The sequence below is a fragment of the Leptosomus discolor genome, chromosome 9 (genome assembly GCF_034619465.1).
Source record: "Leptosomus discolor isolate bLepDis1 chromosome 9, bLepDis1.hap2, whole genome shotgun sequence".
Lineage (NCBI taxonomy): Eukaryota > Metazoa > Chordata > Aves > Leptosomiformes > Leptosomidae > Leptosomus > Leptosomus discolor.
In genome coordinates this window covers 18,143,461-18,171,293 of record NC_141399.1, presented here as the reverse complement: position 1 = coordinate 18,171,293, position 27,833 = coordinate 18,143,461, and the positions used below count along the sequence as shown (strand labels likewise).

The window sequence follows — 27,833 nt, the reverse complement described above, 5'->3', positions numbered from 1 at the left end:
TTATGACTAAGACCCCATCAGGCTCTTTACAGGAGCTCCTGAAGCAAGTGGTAATTGTTTGAGTTTGTTCTTGATAGGGCTCATGCTCAAAGAAGCTTACACATTCCTGGTAATAGACGCTGTGAAATTACTTTTAAAAGCCTAGTAATTTGCCCTTTAAAACCAAACCAGTTCCTTCAATGGCATCTGCTCGCTGTTGCCCTTTGGTAAACAAAGGAGCTACACAGCTTGAGGAACATGCTTGTGTTGCTTCACAAGCATGTTTTTTTCCCTTATTCCTCCTCAGTTTCTTTTGTGTTCCTACATGCTATGAATGTGCAAGTAAAACATGCTTTTTTCTTCCCAGCACGTACATTAAAGTATATATTCAAGTAAGCTAACCGGAGCGTGTCTAAAATTGTCAGTGTTTAAAGCTAAAGCTCAGTAGATTATTACAGTATCTTAAAATTAAAAATAAATTTGTGCTGTGTACTGAGTTTTCAAAATAAAAGGTTCGTTAACATGTGCATTCTCTTCTACCTGTTTTAATATACTCTATGTAAATTTATTCTCAAATACCACTTTTCATGGAAGTGTAGCATGACACAAAACAAGAGCGCGAGGGAGAGAACTGTTATTCACTGTTCTCAGGATAACAAAAATTACAACATGAAGCTGTATAATTTCTCAGACGAGGGTGCAGGTCCTCCTTGTTAGCAGAAAAAACAGCATGTAGTATTAACCAAAGACACTTGTCCTTTCTTGGGAATAATGTATCTTAAGTGTGCAAGTGAGTCAAAATTAGTGAGTAAAAGCAATGTTTCTGTCTGACTTTAAATAATAATAATTTTACTCAGCAAATTCAAACATGGATGGTTTTCTGTTCATTCCTGTTTTGTAGTTTGTGGGTTATTTTCAGAACAAACCCAGAAAACGTAGTTTTAGAGAACATTGTGGTTCAAAGCTTGGAAAGAACTACAACTGGAAGTTGCCATTTGATAGTTTGGGAATGTAGTGCTGTAATTCAGGCAGGTGTGTGATAATATCAAAGCTGATAAAACATCTGTTAAAACGCCTTGACAGATGGGTGGTTGTTCAAGGAATTTTAAATAGAAAAAGCAAACAGCACTCTTCTGTAGTGTAGGGTACTCAGCTGGCTGTATGTGGTGCACCGGGAAGTTCGGACTAGATGATCTCCAGAGGTCCCTTCCAACTCATACCATTCTGTATGAACCCCAGCCTTTTACTTGCTGAACTGTCAGCCAAATGCAGTGATCTGATAGTGGCAGCAACTTTTGTTGTTTGTGCTGGTGCACTGGTTGCGTGTGAGCAAGGTTAGTGCAGTGCATCACAGAATGGGTGTGCTGCCCACATGTAGTGAGCCTGATGTGCTTGGATATATCAGGCATATTTGGCCTGCTACTGTGAGCTCTAATTTGATGTGAAATAGGTGTTGGCACATCTCTTCTCCCGGCTCCTGATGGCTGCCTTCCTACGATAGACTTACAGCAGCCCCTTGTGGCCTTAAAATGACTTGTGTAGACTTGTAATTGCGGAGTTTCCTCTGCCGAACACTAGACCTTGATTTTAATGTTTGTGTAGTACAAAGTTGATTAAAACTCCGATTTGACACACAACTCCTAGAAAAGAACTATTCTTTAGAAAGTTCATGGGCAAGTCTTGGCAGAAGCAAGGCATGTCCCCTTCATTTTTATTTTTGAGCTGCTCTCGAATGGGATTTTGAGAGTCAGAACAGCTCCTCCTTTACCGTTTTGAATGGACATATTCTGTCTTTGCTTTCCACTTTCTGATACTGTTTTGTCCCTTAGGTATTTGGAATTAACAAATAAGAATCTCAGTAACAGGGATTTACTATGTGTCTTATAGCTGGCTCTTTCTCAGCTGCTGTGTTGTTCAGCTAAAATTGGTGGTAGTAAATAAACCAAGATGCTCTGAATTTCAGCTGCCTTTAATGAACCTAAGAATTAATTTGAAACCCACAGTAATCTCTAGTTTCTTGAAGCATAAGTAAGATTGCAGAAGCCCTTCTTGAAATGATAAAGGTAGTATTGCAGCAGTAGTGTGTCCATTGAGGGGTGGTTTGGTTTGGTTTTTTCTTGTTCCTGAATATTTCAAATGTTTATTGGACAAGAACTGAAGTGCAAGAAAGTAAATAACTTTTCTTCCTCACACTAAGTGAGTTGAAATTTGTCCTAGATAGTGACTGTACTCTCTAGGCATGGTATTCCACTGCTCATTGCTCCTTGTTGAGGCTGGGAGGGGGCTCCCTTGAGCAAGAAAAGGTGCAGTTGCAGTGCCTTTCACCCTTGGAATGAATGTGTTTTGGGTTCTGTTTTTTACCTTCAAATTCCTTGAGATGTCTTTAAGAGAACTTCTCTTTTTATTCCCTTTATTTTATTCAAATACAGGTTTTCCTTGCAGAATGAACCGAGCAATGGTAGAAAGGAAATCTGGTTTTAATTTAAAGAAGGAAAATGGCTGTTGGAGTTTATATAGAGTATGCACATGCGCACACTGGAGTTCATGACAATAGAAGTTGGAGCTTAACTTCAAGGACAGAAACAAAATATTGAGACTCATCTAAAAACTATTTAAATTTTGCTCTAACTATGTAATTACAGAAGTTGATAAATGATAATTCACAGTACTCTGGCTTCTCTATGTATATACAGATTTTATTTTTTTTTTATCAGTCATGGTGTTAAAATACACTGAACTTGTAGAAAGTGGACCCTTGCTCCTTGTTGTGTTTCACATTTTTCCTTTCAGGTACCTTATTAACTTCTTGTTAGATGCCACATTAGGAATGCTGTTAATCTACATTGGTATACGTGCAGTCAGCAGCATTGTGGAATGGCAGCAGTGGGAGACCCTTCGCTTTGGTGAATATGGTAAATGTTTCTGGTTTTGCACTGAAATGATTTTCAGGATAGAATCTCAGAATATTTCAGGTAGTGGTTAACTCATCTTAAAATCATTATACAATCATTATAGTGGTCATTTTAATATTTCACTTGTCATGAGGATTTTTTTTAAGTTCTGTATCTCAGCATGCACCTTCTATCTTAGAAAGCTCAACAAGTCTCTAAGCGTTTAGTGAGTTTGGAACAACTGCTTTTTGGTGGGGGGGGGAGTGATTGAACAAATTACGATATTGGCTAATCTCATGGAAAAAATAACAGCATCATAAATTTACTCTGAAACACTTCTAAATAAATGATAGCTGGAAGGTTATTTCCTATTAAAGCTTTCATTGAACCACGTGCCATTGTCCAAAGATACGGCCTGAGAGTTCTGCCAGCCCTCTTTAAAGTAAACAGCCACATACCTTCAGTGAAGAGAACGGCAGGATGGCCTGTGCTTGTCCTCAAGTAATGATCACTGCTGCACGTAGGGCTGGTATCATGGATGAAAAATACATGTGTCTTTCATACAGGCTAAGGGACAGACCAGTAAAATCACTTTCACGTGAAGTTGTGGGTTTTATCTTCCATTACATTAGCCGGTCCACAGATCTGTAGAAATTGGGGATTTGCAGATGCAGCTGCCTATCATACATACTCAACGTCAATATATAATTCTGTTCAACCAATTCTTTTCAGATTGCTTAGCTGGCTGGCTGGGAATGGAAGTTCTGTATAGATGCTAAAAATTCCATTTGAAGCTCCTTGAGATAGCAGTGGGGGGAGAGGTTGCCTAATAAGACAGCTATGGCTCTTCATCGGTGAGACAGACAAACAAACCCTTATGGTTTGAAAAAAAGAAAAAGTTAAAATAATGTTTGCCTAACAAAGTAAAAGCTTTCTTAGCAGTTTCGTAGTTAGTATTGGTAGGTTTTTTGGTTTTGTAGCTTTCTTTTTTTTTAATGATCCTAAGTGGCTGACAGAAGTAAGAATAAATAAATAAATAAATCCCTTGCCAAGTTTGACGTACTTTAAAAGCTTGCAAAGTTTACAATTAGTGTCAGAGGTTAAAAATAGAGATAAGTGGAGAAATAACTGCCTATATCATTAGGGTATTTTGTTAGACTTATGTAGATTTAATGTGTATCTCTTTGGGTACAGTTTCTGACTGTTTAAGCTGGTTAAATCAGCACTGCCACAATCCTGTTTATCTGCTTTTTTTCCCACATGCCATGGTCCAATATTTCCACTCTTTTCCTTGGACTGGTGCACATCTGACTCTTCAGGGAACTGATTCAGAGAGCTAAACCATCAGAAAATTCACCATATGTAGAAAAGTAAATAGTTCTTCCAGATCAGTCCCCAGACTTGGGTCTCTAAGGGATTAGGTAAGCATCAATGCCCAGGGAAGGGAAAAGGGCAAGGAAAGAGCTGAGACATTGCTGAGCTACATCTTCTGACTAAGCTTTGAGATCTATTGCCTAAAGTCCCTTTTTCTGATTGTTGATTTGGCTTGAAGCCAAAGATGTTTGAACAGCTTTCAGCCCATATGAAATTGGCTTTCCACTCTGAGCAAAAAAACTTGGTGTATCTATTACAATTATAGGTATGTACTTGTTATCCTATCTAATACTAGATTTTACTTCTTCCTGATGGTATTCTGTGTAATCTGTTCTCTCCCGTTTTAATGTCTTTTTAACAATAAGCAGTCTGAGTGGATGGGAAGATGTGGGGAGTATACTCACTCTCCTGAAATTTGTCTCCATCTTTTATTGACTTCCAAAATGAACCTGTTTTTATTTTAGTTATAAGCTCTTAAAATCAACAAATGAACTTGTTACTTGTGCTGCGGAGGTGATCTGCAACTGACCTGTTATTGTCATTTTGAGTTAGGAGAACTGAAATACTTGAACTTGTTTATAGAGTATTTCTTCTCTCTGTGTGTGTATAAGCGATGTATGAAATTATGTAAGTCCTCTTTACTTAGTTGCTCTTTCCAGTATCAGATCATTTAATTAGTGACTAACTTTCTTTTCTGTGTCTTCATTGATGTGCTGTCCTGACCTTAGTGTGTTGTTTTTTTAATCAAGCTATTGTAAGGACTATTAAAAAGCATATTGTAAATCTGTGTTTCCACTGATCATGTGGGAGAGGCTTCTGATACAAAGAGAACTAGATGGCAGATGGAAAGTTATTAGTAATAGCTGCACAGTAAGGTTAGACCCTATGTAAGGAATCTGTCAAAAAAGGTCAAGTTGCATTGGATTGTTTGCTGCCCTCTTCTGTTAAGTACTATGGTTGTTTCTGAAGTGAAAACCTTTACATATCACGTTTTTATTTAAATTTTTTCACTTTGGCCCCAAGAAAACTTTTCTCTTATTTTTCATAAGATTATTTAAAATAATTAAGTAGAGTAGAAGAGGGGACTGAAATGCAGTCCTGTGGGGCCACAAGTGTGTTTACACTTAGTATTTTGAAGTTAAATGTGAATGTTTAGCATACATGGGTGGTGAGGTGTCTGCTCAGTGAAAGGTATCAGAGACTTGGGACATTTTGTCTGAAGTAAAAAAGTCAAGTCCTCAGCTTGGAGATCAGTGATTTCAGTTTGTTTGCAAGTGTGGGCAAACAAACAAGAGGGGCCCCTCCCAAACAAACAAACAAACAAAAACAGACAAAAAACCCCAAGTCTTTTCTGATTGAGTGATGTTGTTTGTGTTTCTAGAGTCTAGATAATTGTCTCAAGTTAATTCTCACTGTGAGTTCATTTCCCTTCTTAGCTCTATTACTTGATCCGTGGTGATTCATTACTTGAAGCTGTCACAAAAATAGCAGTGTCCTGCTGGTTTTAAAAGCCTCTTCTTTATATGGAGGATAATTTTTAAGCATAAACGCCTCAAGGAAAGAATGGATACGAAAATATCAGCACTCATAAATGGTTGCTGTTTGTACAGCAGAATAGCACTGCATGCTGATTTGCGAACAAAGTGGCATGATGCTCCCTCAGGGGATTTTTTTATGTCAGAATTTTTAAGTTTATTAGATTTCTCTTCCTATTTCCAGTTTTGTATTTTCAAATTCCTTACAACAGCAGATGGATTTTAATAGAAGTGCAGAATGAGTTAATGTAAAGAGGAGAAAAGCAGTCATGATCTCTACCAAAAAGAATGTTCCCTGCGTTCTCCTTCCCTTCTTGTCTTAAGCTACTTTAGCTGTTCTGGGTAGAAAACAGGTGACTAATGGCAACAGTGAACTCTATTGGCAACTAAATCGTGCTGTGGTCTCTTTGCTTGTCTTTGCTTCTCAGATGGCAAAGCTTAGAAGTTGTATTTGATGCATCTTTTACTTCCAGCTCCTTGTTCGCAACTTGCAGAGCAACTGTCCTTATAGCCATATAGGGTAGATAGCACTTACTTTAAAACTTTTTAAAATTTATTTTGGAGTGGTTCTATGAGTTGGCATTTTCTTAAGAAAATTTTTCAGGATCTGAAGAACAGAGAAATTACAGGATAGAGGAATCACAGATATTTTGTTCAAGAGCTGTCTATAAACATGCTTCCGCAAAGTGGATGATGAAAGTAGTATACACTAGTATAGACTAGTTTTTCATTGCCTAGCATTTTCAAAAAATGCTGCTACAGTCGTCGCTGCTGAAGATTCAGAATTTTTCAGTTTCCGTCTTAGTGCGCTTCTATTGAAGTAACAAGATTTCTACTGATCTGCTACTTTATTCTATACATGTAACTTGTAAATTACAGGTATAAAAGCAGAATTCAAGAGAGACTGTCAGAGACTTTAGAAATTAAATTAGAGCTTTATGGCTTCAACATTAACTTTAAAGTCCTAATTGGAGTTTGTGTACTGAATCTATGAATGTATAGATGTCCCAGATGTTCTTGGGATGTGGTGATGTTATTAACTACTTCTTTTTCCCTTGAATTGCATAGTTTATAAAATGATAGAAAAAATTTGGTTGGAAAGGGTATCCAGAGGTTATATAATCCAACTTCTTGCTCAAAGCAGGGTTAACTTAAAAAGCTAAAGCAGGTTGTTCAGGGTGTGATCCAGTCCAGTTTCTAATTTATCCATGGTTTGAGATTTAAGAACCCCTTTGAACAACCTACTCCAGTGTTTAACCATTGTCATTGTGAAAGCTTTTTTCCCTTATGTCAGAATTGTACACCCACCCATCGTGTCTATATCTCCCTTTTCTACAAGGGTGCTGTTGGGAGACTCAAAAGACTTGGTAAATTCAAAGCAGACAGCATCCCTGTTCTCCCAACTTGTAGTTAGAGCTGAGATAGTTTTGTAGATGCAGTAAGGCACACAAAAATCCTCAAGTAGAATTTAATATACACAGCTTCTGATTTCAGTCATGTACCAAAAAAAAAAAAAAAAGAAGAAAAAAACAAACACAAAAAAACAGTGCCCCTCCCCACAAAAACGTTATGGAGCAAAACGTTCATTGGTGATAGTGCACAACAGTCTTACTATAGAGTTTGATAATTTTTGGAAATACAGAATCTCATGTGGCAGATTTGGAATAGATGCAAAATGGCTATAGCTGTCTGCTTTTAGGAATTAAATACAGATTGGAAAAGAGCTTAGCATAAAATGGTAAAGTTTCAATGGTGTAAGTCTGTAGCTGAATCTAGATTAATTTTCTTCATGTTTGTTAGTTAATGAAGAAAACTGGAGAACACTAATAAAAATGTGGAGTATAGAAATTAATTGCTAAAAATCTAATTCAGGCCTTGTATCTTAAGAAGAATGACAGTTGCTCAACTTTGAATTACTGCTGTTTCCCCTTTGTAACTTTTTTTTAACAACAGAAGCCATAAACTGCAGTATATAATTGAAACTTGAGCATTTTAACCATGTTCCTCTTGGATAAGTTTTCCCTTTTAAGAAACTGAATACTTCATGATAGAGGGTCAAAAATAACAATGTTATGAGAAACAAATGTAGTGTAACTATGTCTGTCTTGCTTTTATCAGATTATGTAAAACAGTGAGCATATAACCAGGCACTGCTGAATCGGATAGTCCTGTTATATTCAGTTTCTAAGTGATATTTTTTGAAAGTTGGTGTGAGGCTGAGGAAGGGGAAGGAGCAGCACTAAGGAAACTGGAGACAACACTTTAAGAGGATATAGCTGCCCTGCCTCTTCTACTACTTTTCTAAAACATTTACTGTGAAGTAAAATCAACCCCATGTGTATATTGAAGCTTTCTTCTTTCTTGCAGGTGACCCACTGCGGTGCAGTGCTTGGGTGGGCCAGTGTGCTCTGTACATAATGATTATGACATTTGAGAAAACCATCATCATTATAGTGCTGCTTATACCTCAGTGGAAGGAGGTTTGTATTTTTACACCCTTTTATAGACCAGTGTATTTCAGGTGGAAGTTGTATTGCTTCCTGTAGTATTTTAAAGAATTTTTGTTGCCTGACCTTGTTGGTAAATCTAAGCTGTAGAATTTTAGTAATTCACAGTGGATTAGGGAAGCTGTTGCTGATGACTGGATAGATTTTTTTTTGCTAGAATCTGTGCAACTTAATATTCATGGTGCTATAGCACATTAAAACTGGTTAGTCCCTATCATATGCTCTGGACTACTCTGGGAACTGTCTTCTCCCTACTGTGTATTTTGTAAAACTCTGTTTAAATTTCCTGAAGATGGAACTTTAAAATGTGTTCCTGGGGAGCACACAGCTCTAAAATGTTTAAGAGGATTCTAATGCAGCTCTTTAGACTTCTGTAAACAAAAATGACAGAGAACAGTTTCTTGCCAGCCCCACTTACTTATCTGTGGTAATTTATGAGCTGTCCTAAGTATTTTCTTTTTCTACAAAGCTGTCCTTTTTTTCGTTCATTTGAATTATTTCTGTAATATTAGCTAGTACATGAACAATTGCGCTTACTGATCCAGTTATATGCATATGCTGCCATGATCTGAACTTAACCCTTTTCTTTTCACAGGTAGCTTTATTGAATCCTATAGAGAACCCCCAGCTGGAGCTGGCTATCGTCATGCTGATAGTGCCCTTCTTTGTTAATGTTAGTACAACTTGCATGCTTCTGTGAGATGTTTTCTTGGATATCTTTCTATTCTAGCCATGTCTAAATTAATGTTAGTCATTAAAGCACAGTGTACCTGGTGCTTAACGAATTTTTAAAGAGGAAGGATGTTAAAAAAATGGATAAAATGTCTGGATACGTAGATTTTACAAAGCTGAAATCCATATTGCACTAAGTAACCAGGGTCAGGAGAGGTGCAGAAATGCATCATAGACCTTTTTGGCCTGATGACTTCAGTAGGTTGAATGTAGTACTGAAATACTGACATAGAGATTATAAAATTACAATTAAATTTGCTTTTGGAAACAGTTGGTCTAAGGATAGCTGTACTGTGACGTATCCTGTGTCTGACCATAGCTAATAGTGGCTGGCCTGTGACGGAGCAGAGAGAAAGGGCAAGTGCGCAATCATCCTTCCCAAAGTATACTCTTCCAGTAATCTGTGATTTAGGGACTAGAGCCAGAGGTGGTGGGTGTCCTTGCATTTAATAACTGCTGGTGATTCTTTTTCTTTCCTTCATTCGTTCAAGCATGGATTTTTTCCTTTGAGAACCAAAAGGCTGTTGCACTAAGATGTCTGCCTAAACCATTCACGTTTCTACATGAAGACTTAATATATGATCACTCTGAATAGCAGCTTCTGTTCTTATTTTCTTCTCCTATGCAAAGGAATAAAGTAGCTGTGTTCTAGAGCATTCATGCTATGTGTAATAAACCACGTGACTTTATTCCTGTGCGATTTTACTTATTTGGCCAATTCAGAATTATTGTCAAGTTTTCCTAATTCTGTTCAAATACTGACTGAATGAATATATGCTACTTGAGGAAAACTGAACTGTCATTTCCCCCTTCTCTTTAACAGGCATTAATGTTCTGGGTAGTAGATAATTTTCTTATGAAGAAAGGGAAGACAAAAGCTAAACTTGAAGAAAAGGAAGCAGGACAAGATTCAAGAAATGGAAGTAAAGTCCGATACAGGAGAGCAGCATCACATGAAGAGTCAGAGTCAGAAGTATGTAGAGTTAATTATTGCAATTCATGCAGTATCAATGCAGTTCATCCCTTGTGCCGTTGATTTCATTGTAACACTATCAACTTAGTTTTGATTTTCATTGCATGTACCTCTAACAGTAGTTCGTAGCATTAACAGTTGAAAACCAGTTAAGAAAAATGGCGGTCTTGCACCACTCATGGTAGTTAATTTCCTTCTAGATGGGCAGGAAGACATAACAATATATTTAAATATCACAAGTGAACTGTGTTACAAATGCTTCTAAAAATACCTACACGGAATACAAAACAATAGACAATTCTAATTCAAAGACAGGTTAGTAGCTTAAAGTGAGAGGAAGCTGGTGGAGGCAACTAGCCTGATTTTGGAGAAGTGTTTACATCCTTGCCTTAGTATAATTTTATTTTAAGTTATATTAAATGGGCAGTTACTAGTTCACGTGGAAGATGGGTGGTATCTTTGAAGGTAAGTTATTTTAGCTTTAGTTGGTTAATGTAACTTTTCTACGTTACAGACAGTACTATTTAGATGGGATTTTCTTTGGTAAAATGACCGCAACATTAGCGGTGTGGATAGAGAGCTCATATGTTCTCTCTCACTTTAACAGCAAGCTGCCCGCACTGTTCTGGAGATGCTGGAATCACTTCTTTGGGCACAGAGTCAGTGATTATAGTAGAGATTAATACACATGCGTCCTTCTTCAAAATTTACTGAAATTTCCAGATAGGATGTGTGACTTTTTTTGATGTACTGGCAGTAAATCCAAATTATGTTCTGCAAGCTCTTTCTTGAGCAAATAATAAGACACTTCGCAAGCATAAAAAAAGCGAAAGGTTAAAAGTAGAACAAAGAAAGAGTATGACTTTGATCCATGTTATTCAAAAGCTGTAATTTCCTTTTAGATCCTTATTTCAGCAGACGATGAGATGGAGGAATCAGATGCTGAAGAGGACCTGCGTAGACTGACCAACTTAAAGCCCATTAAGAAAAAGAAGCATCGTTTTGGTCTGCCTGTATGACACAGTCCCTGACCTGTGTATTTGCAGGTTTCATGGCAAAAACTTCAGTCAGTGAGTTTTAATGTTGCAATTGCATCTCCCTTTTCATATAAACTGACTTAAGGTCTACCAACAGGATGCAAATGGCTGGAAGATGTCCAGTTCAGTTGCACTACAGACACACTGGCCAATTATGCAAGAATGTCTTTTGATCATGTGTGGGAAAACAGCATTGTTAAGGACTGGTTGCTAAGGGGGTTTGTATCTGACATTTCAGAGAAGATAATAGAAAACAGATGCAGCAATCTTTCACTTATGGTTACTGACGATGCAGTTTAAGATGTTCTCAAAAAGGCATCAGAATCAACTAAGTTAAAGGAGTGTGTTTTATTACTAAAACTGGCTTTTGCAGCATAATTCCTAGAGCAGAATAGTTTATGGTTACAAGCTGTAACTTAACGTTATTTTTTTAAGTACAAATGTTTACTTGCTACCGGGTACCTATGGAACTAATAGGTGGAACAAAGATTTTTTTTTTTTTTTTTTTCCAAGTCTCCTCAAATCTATTTGACTATTTTATATTTAAGTTATATTTTCATACAGTTGTATTTAAAGATTCTCTTTGTCAGAGAAAAGGGTGCGGTTCCCTTTTCTGTGCAGAACAGGTCAAAAGATTTGTAGTGAAAATCTTATTTATACTTGTGTCCTGGTTTAAGACAAAGGGATTGCAAAGGGAAAAGCTCTCTGTCGCTGATGAATTCACCAAATATCACTAAAAATGCAGTAATGAGTGTGCTTTTGACCACATAATTTGAAAATACCTTTTTAATAGGAGGTGGTGTTTGCATATTTGACAAACGTGCACTTTAGTGTGTAACAAAAATCTGTTGTGATAGGTTACTTACTTGTGAAATTAATATCTATGAATGACTCTAATTATTTCTGTTTCTACAAGTCTCTTGTGCATACCTCTCAAATGACCCCAAAAGAGATAGAACATTACTTATATTTTTCCTTATATAGGGCCTGCCGTACGGGACCATGATCTGATTGAAGCAGTTGTGCTACGATATTACAAGTAATTCGGTCCCTTGTTTTTTGTTGGAAAAGCAATTTTCTATTTAATGTGCTTTAAAAAAAAAGATATTTCACCTGGTTAATTTCCATGAAGTCTGGTTATCCTTTAGTTAAAAAACAAAAATTAAAATCCCCAAGAGGTATAATACAATTGTTACTACAGAATTTTTGTGATTTTCAATGTCTGTCTTCTAATAATTGATAACATGTGCTGATCTGAAACCTAGCAGACATGTTTTCAGTGACATCCTTTTGCTTTGCGTATTTTCTAAATGATTATTTCTGACAGCTTTCCTTGCTTAGTTAAACCTTGTGCAGGACCAGGCGATGTGTCAGAGGTGACAACAGACCTTAATTGTAAATCTGTTGTTGTATCTGGACATCAGAAATGTTCCAAGCCTTAAACCAAACAGTTTCATTGGAAAACTGCTCAGAACTTTTTAAGATTTTCTACATTTTTTTATAGATTTACTAGGTCTTAATGTGATTTATTATCCAGACCACTTAAATGGGGTTCTTGGGCCTTAGTAAATACTGAACTGTGTGCTCCCGTACTTATTTTCACTATTCCAGCATTCCTTTTCACTGTTTGGCTGCTGAGGTGAACACAATGTTCTAAGACTTCAGGTACACCTCAGCACGTCCAGCCGGCTAGAAGGGACATTTTACCAAACCTAATGTTTGCGAGTTTAGTTGAGCCACTGACCTCTGTTACTGTGCACTGAAACATAATAACTGCAATAAGTTTAAATACTAGTGTTTCTTTTAGACTAAACCTAGAAACTAATGACAACGGAAGCTTAATTGAGTAATTCTGAAATGGAGGTGGGGGGATGGGGAAATGTCCTTAATCAGTGTTGCCTCTGTTTTAGGAGTCTTTTTGGTTTGATTTTTTTTTTTTTCATTGATTGTGTGACTTGCATCTTCTCATGACTGTTTACCACTGGGTGGGTGCATATCTCCAAAAGCACAGTACTTCAAGGAATTCATTTTCATCAACAGAATAGTCTCATACAGCTCACTTTTCCAAAGGGATTTATGAGCTAGGACTGGCTCATGTCACAAATGTCAGCATTTATTTTTTTTAGCATAGGATTTGTTCTATTTCAGATAGTGAAATAAAGCTATTCCACATGTGCTACATACCACTGCACAGCCATCACTATCCTCATCAGCCATCAGAGATAACTGAGCAGCGCACACAAATTTAACTATACGAGCTTTCATTTTATCTTCCTTTTCCCTCGTTACTTCAATTATCAAAATTATTTTTGTTTCTAGTCTCATGTGTAGTCTGTGAAGTGTCGGTATAAAATTATGGCCTTAACCATGTAAAACATTTGTTTTGAGCAGACCTCAAACTTACTGACCAAGTACAAAACGGGATAAAGCACTATGGAGCAGTTTCTTGAAGGAGGTTGTAGCAAAGGTATATGAATGCCTAATTTTTCCTGGCTTAAGTGCTTAAATGTCACTTGGTTTGAGATTTTGATATGCCTAGCAAGCTGACGTAGTAAAGCACTATGAGCCAAAGACCCACAAGTATTTTAAACACCACAGTAGTAACAGGAGGAGAATATCTTCGGAGGGGAAAAAACAACTCTATCTCTACTAAGATAAAAATGTTACTCACAACCTTAGCCAAATAACAAAATCGGGGGGGGGGGGGGGGGTTTATTCATTCTTTGTTATCATGTGAAAGAGATGGAAAATATAAAATTGTCAGTTTTCCTCTGTGTAAGATAAAAGTTGGAATTCTTGCAGTAGGTACAAGTAGGAGAAGTGCTCTTGTCTGAAGAGTTTGTATGTGTGAGAAGGAAGTTACGTGCCTAGTGCTTTCACTACGTCTTACTGTTTGTTGAAATGTATTGGCAGTACAGTCTGAAATAATAAATTTTTCATAAAGAGTTGATCCAGTAATAATATTACAACACTATGGCATTTGCATTATCCTCAAATTGGCGGTGTAAATTAATGCCTGGTAAACGTACTTCAGGACAACTTGTAGCAGAGGTTTAATTCAGGCTGTGCTTAAAAAAATGTGACTCTGCTTAATGAAAATAAGCTAGGTAGTATATGCCAAAGTAAGAGAAAGGGATTGAAACATACAGAAGAGACACAGGAGTATTGGTGGAGATTGAATTTACCATGAATGGTCAATCTAAATGTATTAACTGTTTCTAGTATCTGACCTATGACACATCTGCATAAATTTAAAACACTGGTGTTGTCTAATATGTGGTTTTCAAGTTCTGGCTTTAATTATGTTCAGGTCCCCTTGTCTTACTTTAAGTAGGTAAATGCTGTATGTTAATGTTGCTAACTAAAATGTACTATAGCTTTTCTTCAGGGAAAACTCAGAAACTGAGTTGCAAATTAGAGCAATGCAAAGTGATCCCCGCCCAGGTGTTGCTCCAATTCCAGCTGTGCCTGGGGAGGGAGGTGTGGACTCTCACGCTCTGCTGAGAGCTGAGCATCACAAGTAATTTCTGCCACTGTGCTTGACTAACCCATGTTTGCAACTTTGCTGTGCTTTTTACAGGAGAAAACAGTAATGAAAGCAAATAAATTCAGCGACATCAAGTCAAAGTAGATCTACAGCATAGGTGTGCAAACTTTTTTAGGTAAAGTTTCCAGTTCAATTACTGAAAATGACTACTATGGTTTTACAAAGTAAAACTGCAGTATCTTTAAAAAAGGGACTCTTTTGTAGGTGTTTTTGTCTTGCGTTGGTATCCGTCTCAAACTGAATGTTGAGTTTGTTTGTAAGTGAATTCAGAGTATAGCCTATGTGAGCAAACCACAGCTGTATTCTGCTGCCCTCTGTTTGGACTCTATTGTTTAATCGATGTTACCTTAAACTTCTAAGGGTATCTGATGTAATTACATTGCATAAAGGTTTACAATAAAGTTTTACTTATTACAGATTTGTACACTTGTTTTCTACTTGTTCTATTTAGAAGCACGTGTGTTTCAATGTTTATAATGTGCTGTTGTGGGAAGCAAGTTTTGCTACTGGAGTTTAACTTCAGAGTTGCAGATCTAATTTTTTTCAGTCTTATGTTGGTATTAATTTCAATATATTAATTTTCCTTAATAGCAAGTCCCAATTCAGTTGGAGGGACCACTGTTAAGTAGCAATTTTGTTTACGACCATAAGAATCCTTGCAAGCTCTTCTCAGATCTGTTCCCTGAGGAGGGTTTTTGCCCTCTGTGTGTGCACACGTGGAGAATAACCATCTATATCTTAATATTGGAAATAACACCTTCCACGTGCAACCTGAGAAATCCTGAGATTGTAGAACGTTCACCTGAGGCCTTCTGGAGTGTTACAATGCTTTAACCACACAGCTGATTATCACAGCCTGCTTGCCAGACCTTTTGGTTCTTGGCGACAACAACATGTAAACTTCGAAATTTCTGAATTTGCCTCCAATGTCCTGCCCCTTGGCAGAGGCATGGCCTAAGTCAGTACATATTAACCTGTTTTATCTTCCGTTCCCCTTCTGATTTGTTTGCAGCAGGTAGTAGAAATGCAGGCGGAGGGAAGATGTCTGAGGATCCTGTTGAGAAGTTTGTGTGGTGCCTTGTATCACAGAACTCATGTAGTACCTCCTTGAAGACAGAGAAGGGCCACGTGGGGGTGTCTAGTTCCCAAAACCAGGCGAAAGGGGAAGGGGGAAGCAGTGCTGATTCTTTTCTGTCTGACAAAGACATCACTCCTACATGCTGTCTACATAGTGCAGAGTCGTCTCTTACGCTCATGGAAAGCAGCTTCTTTGATACCGAAATGTCTGCAGCAAGCACTTGGACTTCCCTTATTATACCAACAAAATGCGTGTAGCCTGGCTTGGGTATTTTCTGTTTTGCTGGGCAGAAAGATGCCATCTTACTTTCCAGGTTCCCTGGAGGTATGGCAAGGTATCTACGATCAATTTTCCAGAGCATTGGAGGAATGAGGAGGACCATGTAGGATGAGAGCTGGCTTGCTGTGAAGCTGTAACATGACCATGTGCAGTTGATCGGTTTTGGTTTCTGTTTTGTGGGGGTTTTTTTTGGCTGCAAATGGTGAGAGGTTGATACGTTTATGCCAGAATAGAGCAGAAATCCTGTTCTTGGTGAGCTGCTGTTGCTATTGCCCTTTCCTGTCTTGGTGGGAGCAGTTTAGTGTGTTCTGCTGGGCTGGGCCTGCACCATATTGATCCACTACTGCCTCTGTAACTCTTCTATAATGTTTGCCCATTACTTTCATTACTTCCCACCTACTACATACAACCAGCCCCATACCCACTGCGTCCTTAAAGTGAATTCAGAGAACAAGCTTCAACCTATCCAGTCTGTCAGTCCACTGAGGGATGTTAGCATTTTCTTGGAGGAGCCCAGTCTTCTGTAAGATCTGTGTCTCCTGGAGATCACAGTGGCTAGACGCGTGTACATTTGCTAAATTCTCTGTGGTCATCACCATATTTTAGCTGCAGCCATTCCTCAGCAAAGGAGTTTTCCACATTTTGTGTTGCAGTGGAAGATGAAAGAGGGTTAACTTACATTTTTAATAGCTGCTGTTAAAAATGAGCCTATATTGTTTCATTGTCATTCATGTCCCGTTTAACAGATCTCAGGACCTCAACGAGGTGAACAGGATTTCTACTCTGAAATGTGAGTAACTGTAGATTTAGGTTGTTTTTTTGTAAGGAAAAATTAGCCTGTTATCTGTAAGAGGAAATGGTTGTGCTTGTTGTTCAGTGTTGGTTTAGGAAACGTATAATCAAAGATAACAGTATTGTCCAGGCTGTGAGGCATGTCTTAGAAACTTCAGAATATGCTGCCTACCTCTGAAGAGCCTCGTTTCCTACCCCCAAATACTGTGCAAGCTGAAGGTATTTTAATTTTGTTTGTATAATGATTTTGTTTGTATAAATTACATTGCCATGAAAGCATAGTTCATGTTGCTTTTGAGTGAGAAATATGTAGTACTAGTTAAATGATGCAATTTTGAAAGCCAAAGGGAAAAGATAGTTGCAAGTTGAATTCTAAATATTTGCTTTAAACATGCAGAATGTTATTTTCCTGTTCTAATAGATGGTGTCAGAATGGTGACACTTGGAGTGCTGTATCGTCTCAATAGAGATGGAGAGGTCTTACTTTGTACCGTAGAAAATTGCTGGTTTGCCTGGAGTTGATGTTTTTTTCCTTCTGCTCTGTTAGCCTACTAAAAGGTGCTGCTGTTCCATAGAAACTTTTCCTCTACTTTACCAAGCCGTGGGTTTAAAATAGAAATTCAACATAAGGAATGTCTAAGTACGTAACACCCAAACTGCTTCTTACCTTACAAATACTTCCCCCAACAGTCACATAAAGGAAAGCATCTTCTCAGGCCTGGAAGGAGTTCAACTTAAAGGGAAAATGGGCACCTGGAGGCCTGGGGGATAGTTCACAACCAACGGATCCCATAGTCTGGTCGTATGGCACTGGTGCTGTGGTATTAACGTGAAGTTTTTCATAATGAAAAATACCAATTTTATTTTGCATCCTGTGCTGCTCTGTAACCTAAAGAAAACCCAGGCAGAGCTCAAGAAAAGGCCAGGGCAGATTTCTGTCGCTACACCATTCTATGTTTTTAGTAAAAGATACTTGGAGGTCTGCCATGTCTGCGTTTCCCATATTAACTTACCTGGCTGGAGTCTTGGTTCTTTTTAGTTGTTGAGTGCAGTCACAGAAGCTAATTTTTAGCATTATGCAAAGAATTAATGTAAAAAAAAAAAAAAACCCACCCAACCCTCTCCCAGTAACAAAAATTTGAATTCATGCTTAGAGGTGAGGGGTTTTTTCTATTTAATTAGAAAATTGTTTAAATAACAAATCTAAAAAGCTCTGGAAAAAGTTTTACTACTATCAACATGTACAGTGGGGAACACTGAATTTATTCATGTATGAGTAAACCATTCTTATGCAGATGACAGGTGAAGTGATTAAACTTACTAATACCACTGTAAGTAGAAAGTTATTTTACACTCTTAATTGCGTAAGAGCAAGATAAGCAATAGAACTGTAAAGGTAAAACCATATCCTACTTTATTAACTCTCCAAAATGCACAAAATACTCTTCTGTTAAATCGCTTTTGCACAGGGATCTTTAGGGCACAATGTGCTTCGGATGTGAAGTTTATATTATCTCAGAGAATGTGTATTTTGTTATGCTGGGAAACAAACACAGACACTTTTTTTTCCCCTATCAAGAGGATTCAGAGTTAATTTTGTGTCCACAACAAAGTTTTGCCTTTTAAAGTTATAAATAGAGCCTCAGCGAACTCCCTGGGAAGTTGTTCTGTAGTGGATCGGGCTTCCCTGCGGTCCCGCAGCCACAGCTGTCTGTCCTCGTCAGCCCCCGGCCCCACCCGTCCCCAGGCCCAGGGCGCAGTGAATGCTGCAAGCCCTAGTCATCGCTAAGAATAAACCTTTCAACAACAACAGCCTCTGTCAACCTGAATCATCCTGGGTTCTGGTTTGGGAAAATGACCCAGCTAATGACTTCATGTTAGATGCTCTATATAAGTCGAGGAAAAAACCAAACGTTCGCAGAGCGCACAGGCTGGATTTAATCAAAGCCGGGAAGCGACCTCGGAAGGGATTACGGTCGAGTGAGCACCGCAGTTATGTCACAGGTATGGGGAGAGCCGTGTGAGGCTAGCTCTCGTTACAGCAGGGTGCCCGACAAATGTATTGCTGTTTTGGACAGTTTGCTTGGAATAGCATATTAGCAAGTGACTAACTGGTGATTTTGGCTTTTCTGCTCAGTGTGACTGGTTTGACTATGTTGAAGTATTTAAATGCTCTGTTTACATACTTTAACAAGTAAGTTGTTAGGAGGGATTATTTTGATGTAGAAGGAAAGCAGCTGCCTTCTACATGGTTAACTAATTTAGTTTTAACATGTTTTATCATAAATATTTTTATCTACGTAGGAAGGGAAAAAAACATTTCCACTGCTCTGTTTTGGGATGTTTTACAGGAGGAGTGATTTCTGATTTTCCAACAGTTTCTCAGACAATGATCTGGAATTTTGGCGGTAGTTTTGAAAGGGCATGGCTATTCTGAAGTGTGCTGCTGTCTAAAGTTTAATGTATTAACATGCAGGAAAAGAGAAGGCATGACTGAAAATGGTAACTGTTAGGATACGATATTTGAGACCGAAATTTTGTATTACGCATTTTTATGTTCATTTTGTAACTACTGGTTTGTCTTTACTGTGTTCCCCAATAATCAGTGTTTCAAAGTGATCTTAAAATTAGCTCAGAAATTTTGAGGTTTTCATGTGTGTTATGTTTTCAACACAAGCTACGCATGCCTGGCAGAGTCCTCCCCAGTGTGAGAGTTTTACGTGGTGGGTGGGATAGAGAGTAAGAACAGGGGGAGGGTAGAAGAGCACAATCCTTCAGCCGCATACGGTAACTCGGTTCAGCTTATTTTCTTTACTGCAAAGAAAAAAGAGACTTAAAAAAACCCAGTCATATGTCTTGTAAACCAACACTTTTTGACTTGTAACAGGAGGAGATAGAGCACAGGCTGCACTGCCGTGCCAGCTGGGAATGGCTCCTGGCAAACTCTGCTTACGAACACACTTATGCTGGGAGCAGTTAGCAGTGTGGCTGCAATACTGGCAGCTGCTGGTGCTGGCAGGTCCAGGGTTCACCTCTGGCTCACAGTGACTTTCCTGTGCAGCTCTTTTGCTATTTAGCTGGGGGCCAGCTAATCCACAACAGCTCTCCAGCTGTGTTAGTCCCTGTAATCAAAGCGTAAGAGGTTTTATTTTAAAATAACTGGGTGAAATTCAACAGTTCTGCTCAGCCTGGCTGTGTCTCGGAGTATCACAAGTGCCCCCTTTCCTTACCCTGTCCCCAGGAAGTCCCCTGTCCCAGTTGAAGAAGTCTTGCAGTTATTGTCTCTGGCCAATAACGGGTGAAGGACCTTACCAGGTTTCACATCCCTGTTAAAACAAGGGGTTTTATCCCTTTCTGTGTTGGAGCCAACACAGGTCTGTACTGGCTGCCTGTGGACCACACCATGGGCATGGGGGACCGTTCCCACTGCATGCCAGTTTTCATTACAGACAAATGAAACCCTGGCTGTAGGGATGTTCGGTTAGACAGCTAACTGACCAAAAGCTGTTGTGAATTTTGAAGGGTTTGCTACCACCCTTTCTTCTTGCTTGCTTTGGCTACCCATAGAGTGTTTTCCCTAGAGGTCTTGTGAATGTTTTGTTTCCCACAACAGATGCAAATGGGATTGACAGCGAGCTATTCTGAGCATTCCCGGGAATTTACAGCCAGTAGGAAACATGCTGAAGGCTCCAGTGCAGCCAGCCCGCCCCTACCCAGAGCCAGGCGTGCATGTGCTATCTCTGCAGGCTCCCTAGGACTCGCTGCTGCAGCCATTCGCAGGCCTTGAGGGATTTGTTTCCCTCCACAACTGTTTTTAGCTTTACAGGCAGTGCCTAAAAAAGTAGAAGTGGGCTCCTTTGCTGCCAGAACCCAAATATCAGAAGCCTTACGTATGTAGCAGTGGTCAGAGAAGTTTCTCGGTGATGGTTCAGTGTGCAAATCTGTTAGAGTTGGACTGTGGGGGTATTTTATTCTTTCTAATCATATCTCCTGTGCCCCTGCACCCTGCAGGAAGGTCTGCCTGGTGGGACCTTGGCAATCTGTCCTTGAAATAGTAAGCCGAAGTGGGAATGTTAGTGGTGCCGACTGCTGGTGATAGACATTGTGTCTGACCTTGAAGTGCTAATTTAAGGTAGGGATAGGCTGATATGAACCAATGTTATCCTGTGTCAAGGTTTGAGGCTGGGCCGGCCACTAACGAATGACAGACGCTCTCTACTAACCCCTCTCCCCTCCCAAAAGGGAAAAGGAGAGAGAACAAGGGAGAGAGACTTTACGCTTTGGAAAAGAAAACTAAAACAGCTTTAATGGAACAATAACAATAAAAGATAAGAATAAGAATAAGGAAAAAATGAAATATATACAATATGTACAAATATATACAAACCCAATACCGAACCCAACTCCCCCCACCCTGATGACGATACATCATCACCACGCTGCAGGGCTGGCACTGGGGCAGTCCCAGGCTGGACTCGGCAGCAGACAGGGATGGGATACAGGAGCTGGACTCAGGCACTGGACTCAGGGATGCACGAGTCAGTCCTCCTCAGATGTCGGCCATCGAAGAAGAGAGGAAGAGACGAAGAGAGTGAGACCCTCGTGATCTTTCAGCTTTATACTGAATATGACGTATGTGGGATGGAATACTCTGTTGGTCAGGTTTGGGTCACCTGTCCAGTTCACTCCTCCCTGTAGGTGTGACCCTTTTCACTCCTGGCACCCCAACATGGGGTACAAGATTCAGCAGTGACCTTGGTTGCCATAAGAACAAGTATAAGCAAGGGCCTCTCTGCATACCATTCCTTGGTACGAACTATAAACATCAGGCCTTATCACTGCTAGGAGCAGTCACTGTCTGGAAAAACAGGCTGCTGTTTCAGAAAATGCCGTTAGTTAGAGGAGACTTAACTGAAAAGTTAAAAGCACTAAACCAGAATTAGTTCTGATTTAGCCCAAACCAGGACATCCTGATTTTCTTCTAGCAAGATAATCTGTAAACAGATTAGTACTTGGACGTTGCAGTGCACCACCTGATGATGCATCTGTTTCTGTATTAGGTTTCCTTCTCCTTCTTTGGGTTCTGAGTCGTGTTTCAGATGTGTTCAGTACGTGCTTGTAGACAACGCTGTTGAGTGCTCAGAAACTTCTGCTCCCTGAATTTTAAGATCAATAACTATGGGTCAGTTGTTAAGTTTGTTCCAACTAAATCAAGCCAAACTTCAGAATCTCTCTGACTAATTTCCCAAGGAAGTAGTGAGTAGACTAAGGCAGAAGCACAATTTAGTAGTGAAGTTTCTTTCCTTCCCAAATGTTGTACAGATTTCTTGAATTACTAATCTGTACTTGCAGAATGACCAGGCAGGGCTAGACAGAGAAAATTTCAAAATATATTAAAAAATAAATAACTAAATAAATTAGGCAGTCCGCTGTCGCTTTCAAAGGCTGTACAATCAGAAGACAATTTTGGAACAGAACTGTAATAATGGCAACAGATTTTGGGAAGGGCAGTGAAATGATGGCTGTACAAAGATCTGCAGTAGCTGAGTGTACAGTCTCAGGATTGAAATTGGTGGAATATTGTATCAGCAACTCTGAACATTGTAGCCTTTGGGCTACAGGTTTGTTCCCTGTGCTTCTAAACACAAAATACTGATGTGTGAGCAATACGTCTGTTTCTTAGCCAGCCCCTGTGAAAAAGAAGCGTCCTCCAGTGAAGGAAGAAGACCTCAAAGGAGCCAGAGGAAACCTTTCCAAAAACCGGGAAATTAAATCCAAAACCTACCAAGTGATGAAGCAATGTGGTGAGTCTCCTTGATGGAAACGATTAAGCAGTCTTCCAAAGTAAATAGCGACTTAATTGCTCTTTTCAAGCGAAAGGGTGTGCCTCTGAAACAGCAGCCAGCAGTGTGCTCACCGACCCTGGCCCGGCTGCACGGGGACTTTGCATCCGCCATCTTGACGGCACCAAGAGGAGCCAGCAGGGCTGTGCTTGGCGTGATTGTCCTCCCTGTCTGGACAAAGCGGGAGGGAAAGCCCTGACTTTGCCTTCTGAACCAGGGTTCGAACCAAGCCCTGGGGCTGTAGTCAACGTCAGTGACTGCCCAAGCTGAAGATCAGAGGCTTGGTCATAGATTAGGGGATTTCTGACCTTTCAATTGGATGAACCTGTTGTGTTTGGAATCAAATAGAAATTGGGGGGGATTTCCTGTGCAACCTGCTCTAGGTGAAGCTGTTTTAGCAGAGATTCTGTGAAAGGGCAGAAGGTGAGAAAGAAGAGAGTGGCTGGTTGCACTGAACACCCCAGGTGTTCTGGTTTTGTGTTGCTTTACTCTCCCACTCTCACCAGTGGGAGAGTATAAGGAAAAATGATGAATTTTAACCCATTTTCAGCATAATAACCTGGACCTCAGTAGTTTCCAAGTTTCTAAAGCACCTGCAGGGATTTGGGGCCAGTCAATGGTAGCGACCACCTACAGGTGCTGCCAGCTGCCCCATACTTGTGGTGGGAGCGCTGTGCTTTAAGGTTTGGGAAGTTGATGGATAGGTGAAATATTTATCAAATGTGTATATATGTATTTCAGCAGCACTAGTTTTTATCCCCGTATTTGATGTGCTGCTTCACTGATTGCCTCTCCTGGTTTTCTTTTCCAAGAACAAATGGGCTCTGCAGCACCCTCCATATTCAGCCGGGACCGGACAGGGGATGAAACAGTCTTTGAGAAACCGAAAGGAGAGCCAGCCAAGAGCGTCTTTGGCTGATGGCAGAGCCGGATGTGTCTCACCCAGATGATTGTTGTAACGTGTTCCCAAATTTCTGCCCCTTACACTAAAGTCACGGTAGACCCAAGTAGCTAATTTTTATTATAAGTCATTAAGTAGGGAATAGACTCATGTCAAAGGGTACAATTTACATGTTAATTTTTATTATGTGCTTTCTTTCTGTGTGTTGAATGGTGTTTGCTATAATGGTTTAATAAAAAAATGTTGTTGGAGACAGCTTGGCACACTGTGGTGACTACTTTTAACTTAGATTAATTCTGTGGGCACTTTGGCATTACAAGCTATGATCTAGTCTGTCAAACACAAAGAATAAACATCCAGATGACACAGTTTTAGAGTCTGTGCAATTTCTTCACACTGTGCCCTTGCCAAGAGGGAGCTGAGGAGGAGCTGTTGAAGGGGCCTCACAGAAACCTGGAAACTTCACCCAAATCTGTGCTTGCCTGCAGCAGTGCCCTGGCGAGGCCTCTCAGGACTGGGGTGTGCCACAGGGCGGTGACCCCCTCACAGCCCTCTGGCAGCAGGGCCATGGTTTGCCCATGGGAGGCAAGATGCTGGGCTGTCAGTGCCCTAGTGCCAAGGGAGGACTTTCAGGCTTTCCTCAAGTCCTCAGTGTTCTGTTGGATCAAGTGAGAAGTGGGGCGACAGACCGGCAGCACAAGTGCCATGTCCCTCCTGACTGCAGAGTGTCTGTACAACAGCAAACCCACTCTGAGTGGAAGGTGGGTTTTGCAAATCTTTACATCTTGATTTGCTGCATTAAACATCAAACCTGTGTTCCCCTGAGCTTATAAATTGCAGTATTTCCCCTCAGCTGGATCTTTGTGCTCAAATATGGCTGATCCTTTGCTCCCACGCACCCTGGGCCCCTGGCAGCACATCCAGGGACGTTAAGGTAGGTGCCACCTTTATTTAAATAATTACTTTAATTTTGCACTGGCTACGTCTGATTAAGAGGTAAAAGTGATATCAAAGGTCTCTGTGCACTATGAAGCATATCATCTTTGTCTTTTGTGTTCCAAACACTTGACAGCTAAAACATGTCAATATCCATGAAGCTCCCAGAGGGGCTGGGGAGCAGGACTCGCATAAGGCAGCAGCAAATCCTTTGGGTTTTAAGAGGGAGGTTTCCTTAAAAAAAAACAAAAACAAAAACCACATATCACTGGTATGTTGCCCTGCCCCATTTTTTTCACTTCCAAAGATCATTACTTGCAGCCATGACCCTGCCTTCTCTCTCTGCTGGACAATATTTCTGCAGGGGGCCCAGGCTCCTCACAGGTAACTCAGCACAGCCTGTTCCTCTGAGAAAGACCCCTTCCAGAGCTTTGGAACAAAACAAAAGAAAACACAGTGGAGTAAAAGTTTCCACCTGATAACACTAGAGCTGTCCCTGCATCAGGTTAACAAACTCTCCTTAATTAATCTGTGATGAGAAGTTGGAAGGAGGTTGTTTAATAACTGGAAAATGATGGAGAGGGACAAGTGGGGCAAAATACTGTTATCACTTTCTTTGTATGATGCAGGTGACTGAATATTGCAAATATAGTCAGCTGGGTAGCAGAAGGGGGGGGTGTGGGGTGTGCTCTATTTCAGACCTGGCTTCGGGTGTGTTGGTGCCGATTTAGTGAAGTACAGAAACCAATCTGTCCCATGGACTTCAGCGCGGATGCAGCAGGAAAGCAAAGTAAGTTATCCCCCAGAAACTTGAGATTTTGCTGACAGCTTTGTTTCCAGGATGTCCTTGGGCATTTGTGATGCTTCCCAGTGTGACAGTAAGTGCCCAGGACCAGGGATCTTTTTTTTTTTGTTGTTTTTTTTTTTTTTTCTGTCTTTCGAGATGGACCTCATCTAAAAAAATATGCATTGTAGGTAAAATGTATGCCTGAGTCAAAGTTGCTCCTCATTTGTGACAGCAGCGTCTGGGCTCTCCTATATGAATTGGAGGAATCTTCCCCTGTCCCCAGCCTTGCTCCTGTGCTGGAAGTTACTGGCTGCTGCTGCAGGACAGGAGATACTTGTAGGTGAGAGGAACAAATATAAAGCTACCTGGAGAAACTTTTGTCATCTTTTTCTTCATCCTTGCAAATCTGCTAAGTCAAATCATGGAAAATGTGTCTTCTTTTTTCCTCATTTTCATAATGAGAAATAGTGACAGAGAAGTGTCTGAACAAAGCCCCAGGGTTTGAGGTTTTTGGTTATTTTGCACTCAGAAGCGTCTCCTGTTGTGGTGGTGGATTTAGATCCTTCCTCTAAGGTGATCTGAAGTCACTTCACAGCATGTTCATTCCTCAGTGAGAAGCACTGGGTGGGGCAGCACTGGTGCCCACTGCACCAGCAACAACAGCCACTGGACATCAGCAGGCGTGGCTGTCGTTGGCGGTTGGTACAGAAAGAGGGCAAGTCTGGGGAGAAGGCTGAGCATGAGGATTTTCCTGTAGCTGCTCTAGCAAGCCACAAAGGGGGGGATTTCACAGCTTCCCTGGGTGCTGGCCCATTCTGTGCACCCAGGAGCAGGGCAGAGCCAACCATGCAGCCTAAATCTACACAGCTAAAGCAGCTCTTTAGCATCTGTGTGATTTCACATGTGGGTATTAGAAAACCGATGACAGATCCACTTAATTAAAGCTAAAGCTATGGCTCTTGGGGATCTTAGGCCACTAAGTGTATAATCCTGTGTATTTTAAGGGATTAAAGCATTACACAAGTTGTAGAAGTAATCAAATGTAGATCAGTTTTAATTTTTCTCTGTTAGAATACACATATTTACATGTCCTGCTATAAACAACACAGTATTTGCAAGTAGTATAAACAGTCTGCCTGGAAGAAGTGAAGTTTATTTTTGAAAAAAGTTACTTAAAGCACAAGCCTTGTAAGGCCAGACTCTGCTCAACAGACTCTTTATAATGAACTTGTAGATGTCTGTCAAAGCAATAAATTATCGAGCCCTGCGTTAGTGTCTCCTCACAAATCCAAGGCCACGGGAAGCATGCTCTCCACGTGGATGCTTTGTCTGTAAAATGGCAATGAAGCAAATGTATGTATTTCCACAGGATCTTCGTGTTACTTTAGGAAAATTAATGGCTTCACCTACCATGGAGTTGTAAGGGGAAAAGTGCTGTCAAAAAGCTATATGAAAAAGTGTTTTTGTGTGGACAGACTGTAGGTTTAGCTGACAAAGGGCTGTCTGCTATCATGGAGCTGCCAGCACAGGGCAGATGGGCAGGGAGGGCAGGATTCAGCCTTCATCTGCTCAGGGCTGAGGGGAGAGGGGGTCTTTCTGGATTGCATCTCTCCACAGCACCAGCTGGTTGCTTGTTAACCTACCTGTGTATGTGTTTTCATTTAAATAAATACAGGAACTAGGGGCTGACGCAGCAGCTGCATATGCCTAAGAGATCCTCTGAACTACAGCCCTGAGGGGTGTTATTTTTCCTGTCCTGTTGATATTTTCAAGATTTCAAATGTTTTCTTTTTCTCGCACTGGGAATGAATGAACAAATGAAGCCCTCTGAACGCTTTCCAATAAACCAAGTAAGGCCTGAAGAGGCACCCCAGACAGCAATGGCTCATGACACTTTGTTACCCAACCCCCATTTTCTCACCTTGATTTCCCCAGATGTAGCACTCAGGAGACGAACTTTTGAAATGTGTTCTGCCTAGGGTCTGTCTACCTTAATGCCTAAAAAACCAGTTATTTCCCCACAATGTGTTTAAAATGCTTTGTAGAAGAGTCAGCTATTACAACTACTCAGATGGAGAAATATCTTTTAAATAGTCATGTCAGCTGTCTTGCATTAGGAGGCTACCTAAACACCACATGAGTGAGCATGTATTTTGGGAATTATGTTAGTATAACACTGTCCATAATTACTTGTGTATAAAACTGTGGACTTGTAAGAGAATTTCTCTTTTCAGGGCTACAAGCCAACTCTTGACCAACAAAAGCTTCACAAGAACTGTTCCAAGTCCCCATTGGATGAAGATTTTGTGATAAAATAGGAGGTGAAAAGAGTCATCCCACTCAGTTTCGAGGTGCAGAGCTCTCCCAGCACCAACCTTTTGTGCAAACATTCCCACTGAGCGAGCAGGCTAAAGGCAGTTTTGCAGAATCCTCAGCTGAATCCATCACAGCTGTGTTAGAGCCGGACAAGGCCAGACATTCTCCCATGCATGGATGTTGTTGGACTGTTTTTTTGGGTGGTTTGTGTCTTCTTCGTAGATCTATTTACATGTACGTACAGCACTGGCTTGGCACATCTCTCCCGAGGGAGTCCAGGCACAGTCTGATTACTTTGGTTTTACTCTTTAGCTAAAGATAAGCCA

General features: G+C 40.2%; 2 protein-coding genes across 2 annotated transcripts in view; both read left to right on the top strand.

Annotated features, from left to right (window-relative positions):
• The window catches only part of STIMATE (STIM activating enhancer), a 33,165-nt gene extending 22,131 nt beyond the window's left edge, over positions 1 to 11,034 (top strand). Inside the window, exons 4-8 of the mRNA XM_086469836.1 lie at positions 2,770 to 2,891; positions 8,147 to 8,259; positions 8,882 to 8,959; positions 9,842 to 9,991; positions 10,894 to 11,034. Coding sequence (XP_086325962.1) covers positions 2,770 to 2,891; positions 8,147 to 8,259; positions 8,882 to 8,959; positions 9,842 to 9,991; positions 10,894 to 11,010 — 580 coding nt within the window. The 3' untranslated portion in view covers positions 11,011 to 11,034. The remainder of the gene's footprint in view (positions 1 to 2,769; positions 2,892 to 8,146; positions 8,260 to 8,881; positions 8,960 to 9,841; positions 9,992 to 10,893) is intronic.
• A 7,670-nt stretch (positions 11,035 to 18,704) lies between these two features.
• MUSTN1 (musculoskeletal, embryonic nuclear protein 1) lies at positions 18,705 to 23,530 on the top strand. The gene is made up of 3 exons (XM_009946450.2): positions 18,705 to 18,728; positions 22,408 to 22,528; positions 23,380 to 23,530. Exons 1-3 carry the CDS (start codon positions 18,720 to 18,722, stop codon positions 23,484 to 23,486), a joined length of 237 nt encoding a protein of 78 aa, XP_009944752.1. The 5' UTR covers positions 18,705 to 18,719; the 3' UTR covers positions 23,487 to 23,530.
• The last annotated feature ends 4,303 nt before the right edge of the window (positions 23,531 to 27,833 follow it).

Coding starts and splice junctions, on each gene's coding strand:
- MUSTN1 (XM_009946450.2), top strand. Junction 22,529..23,379: donor CCAAGTGATGAAGCAATGTG/GTGAGTCTCCTT, acceptor TTCTTTTCCAAG/AACAAATGGGCTCTGCAGCA.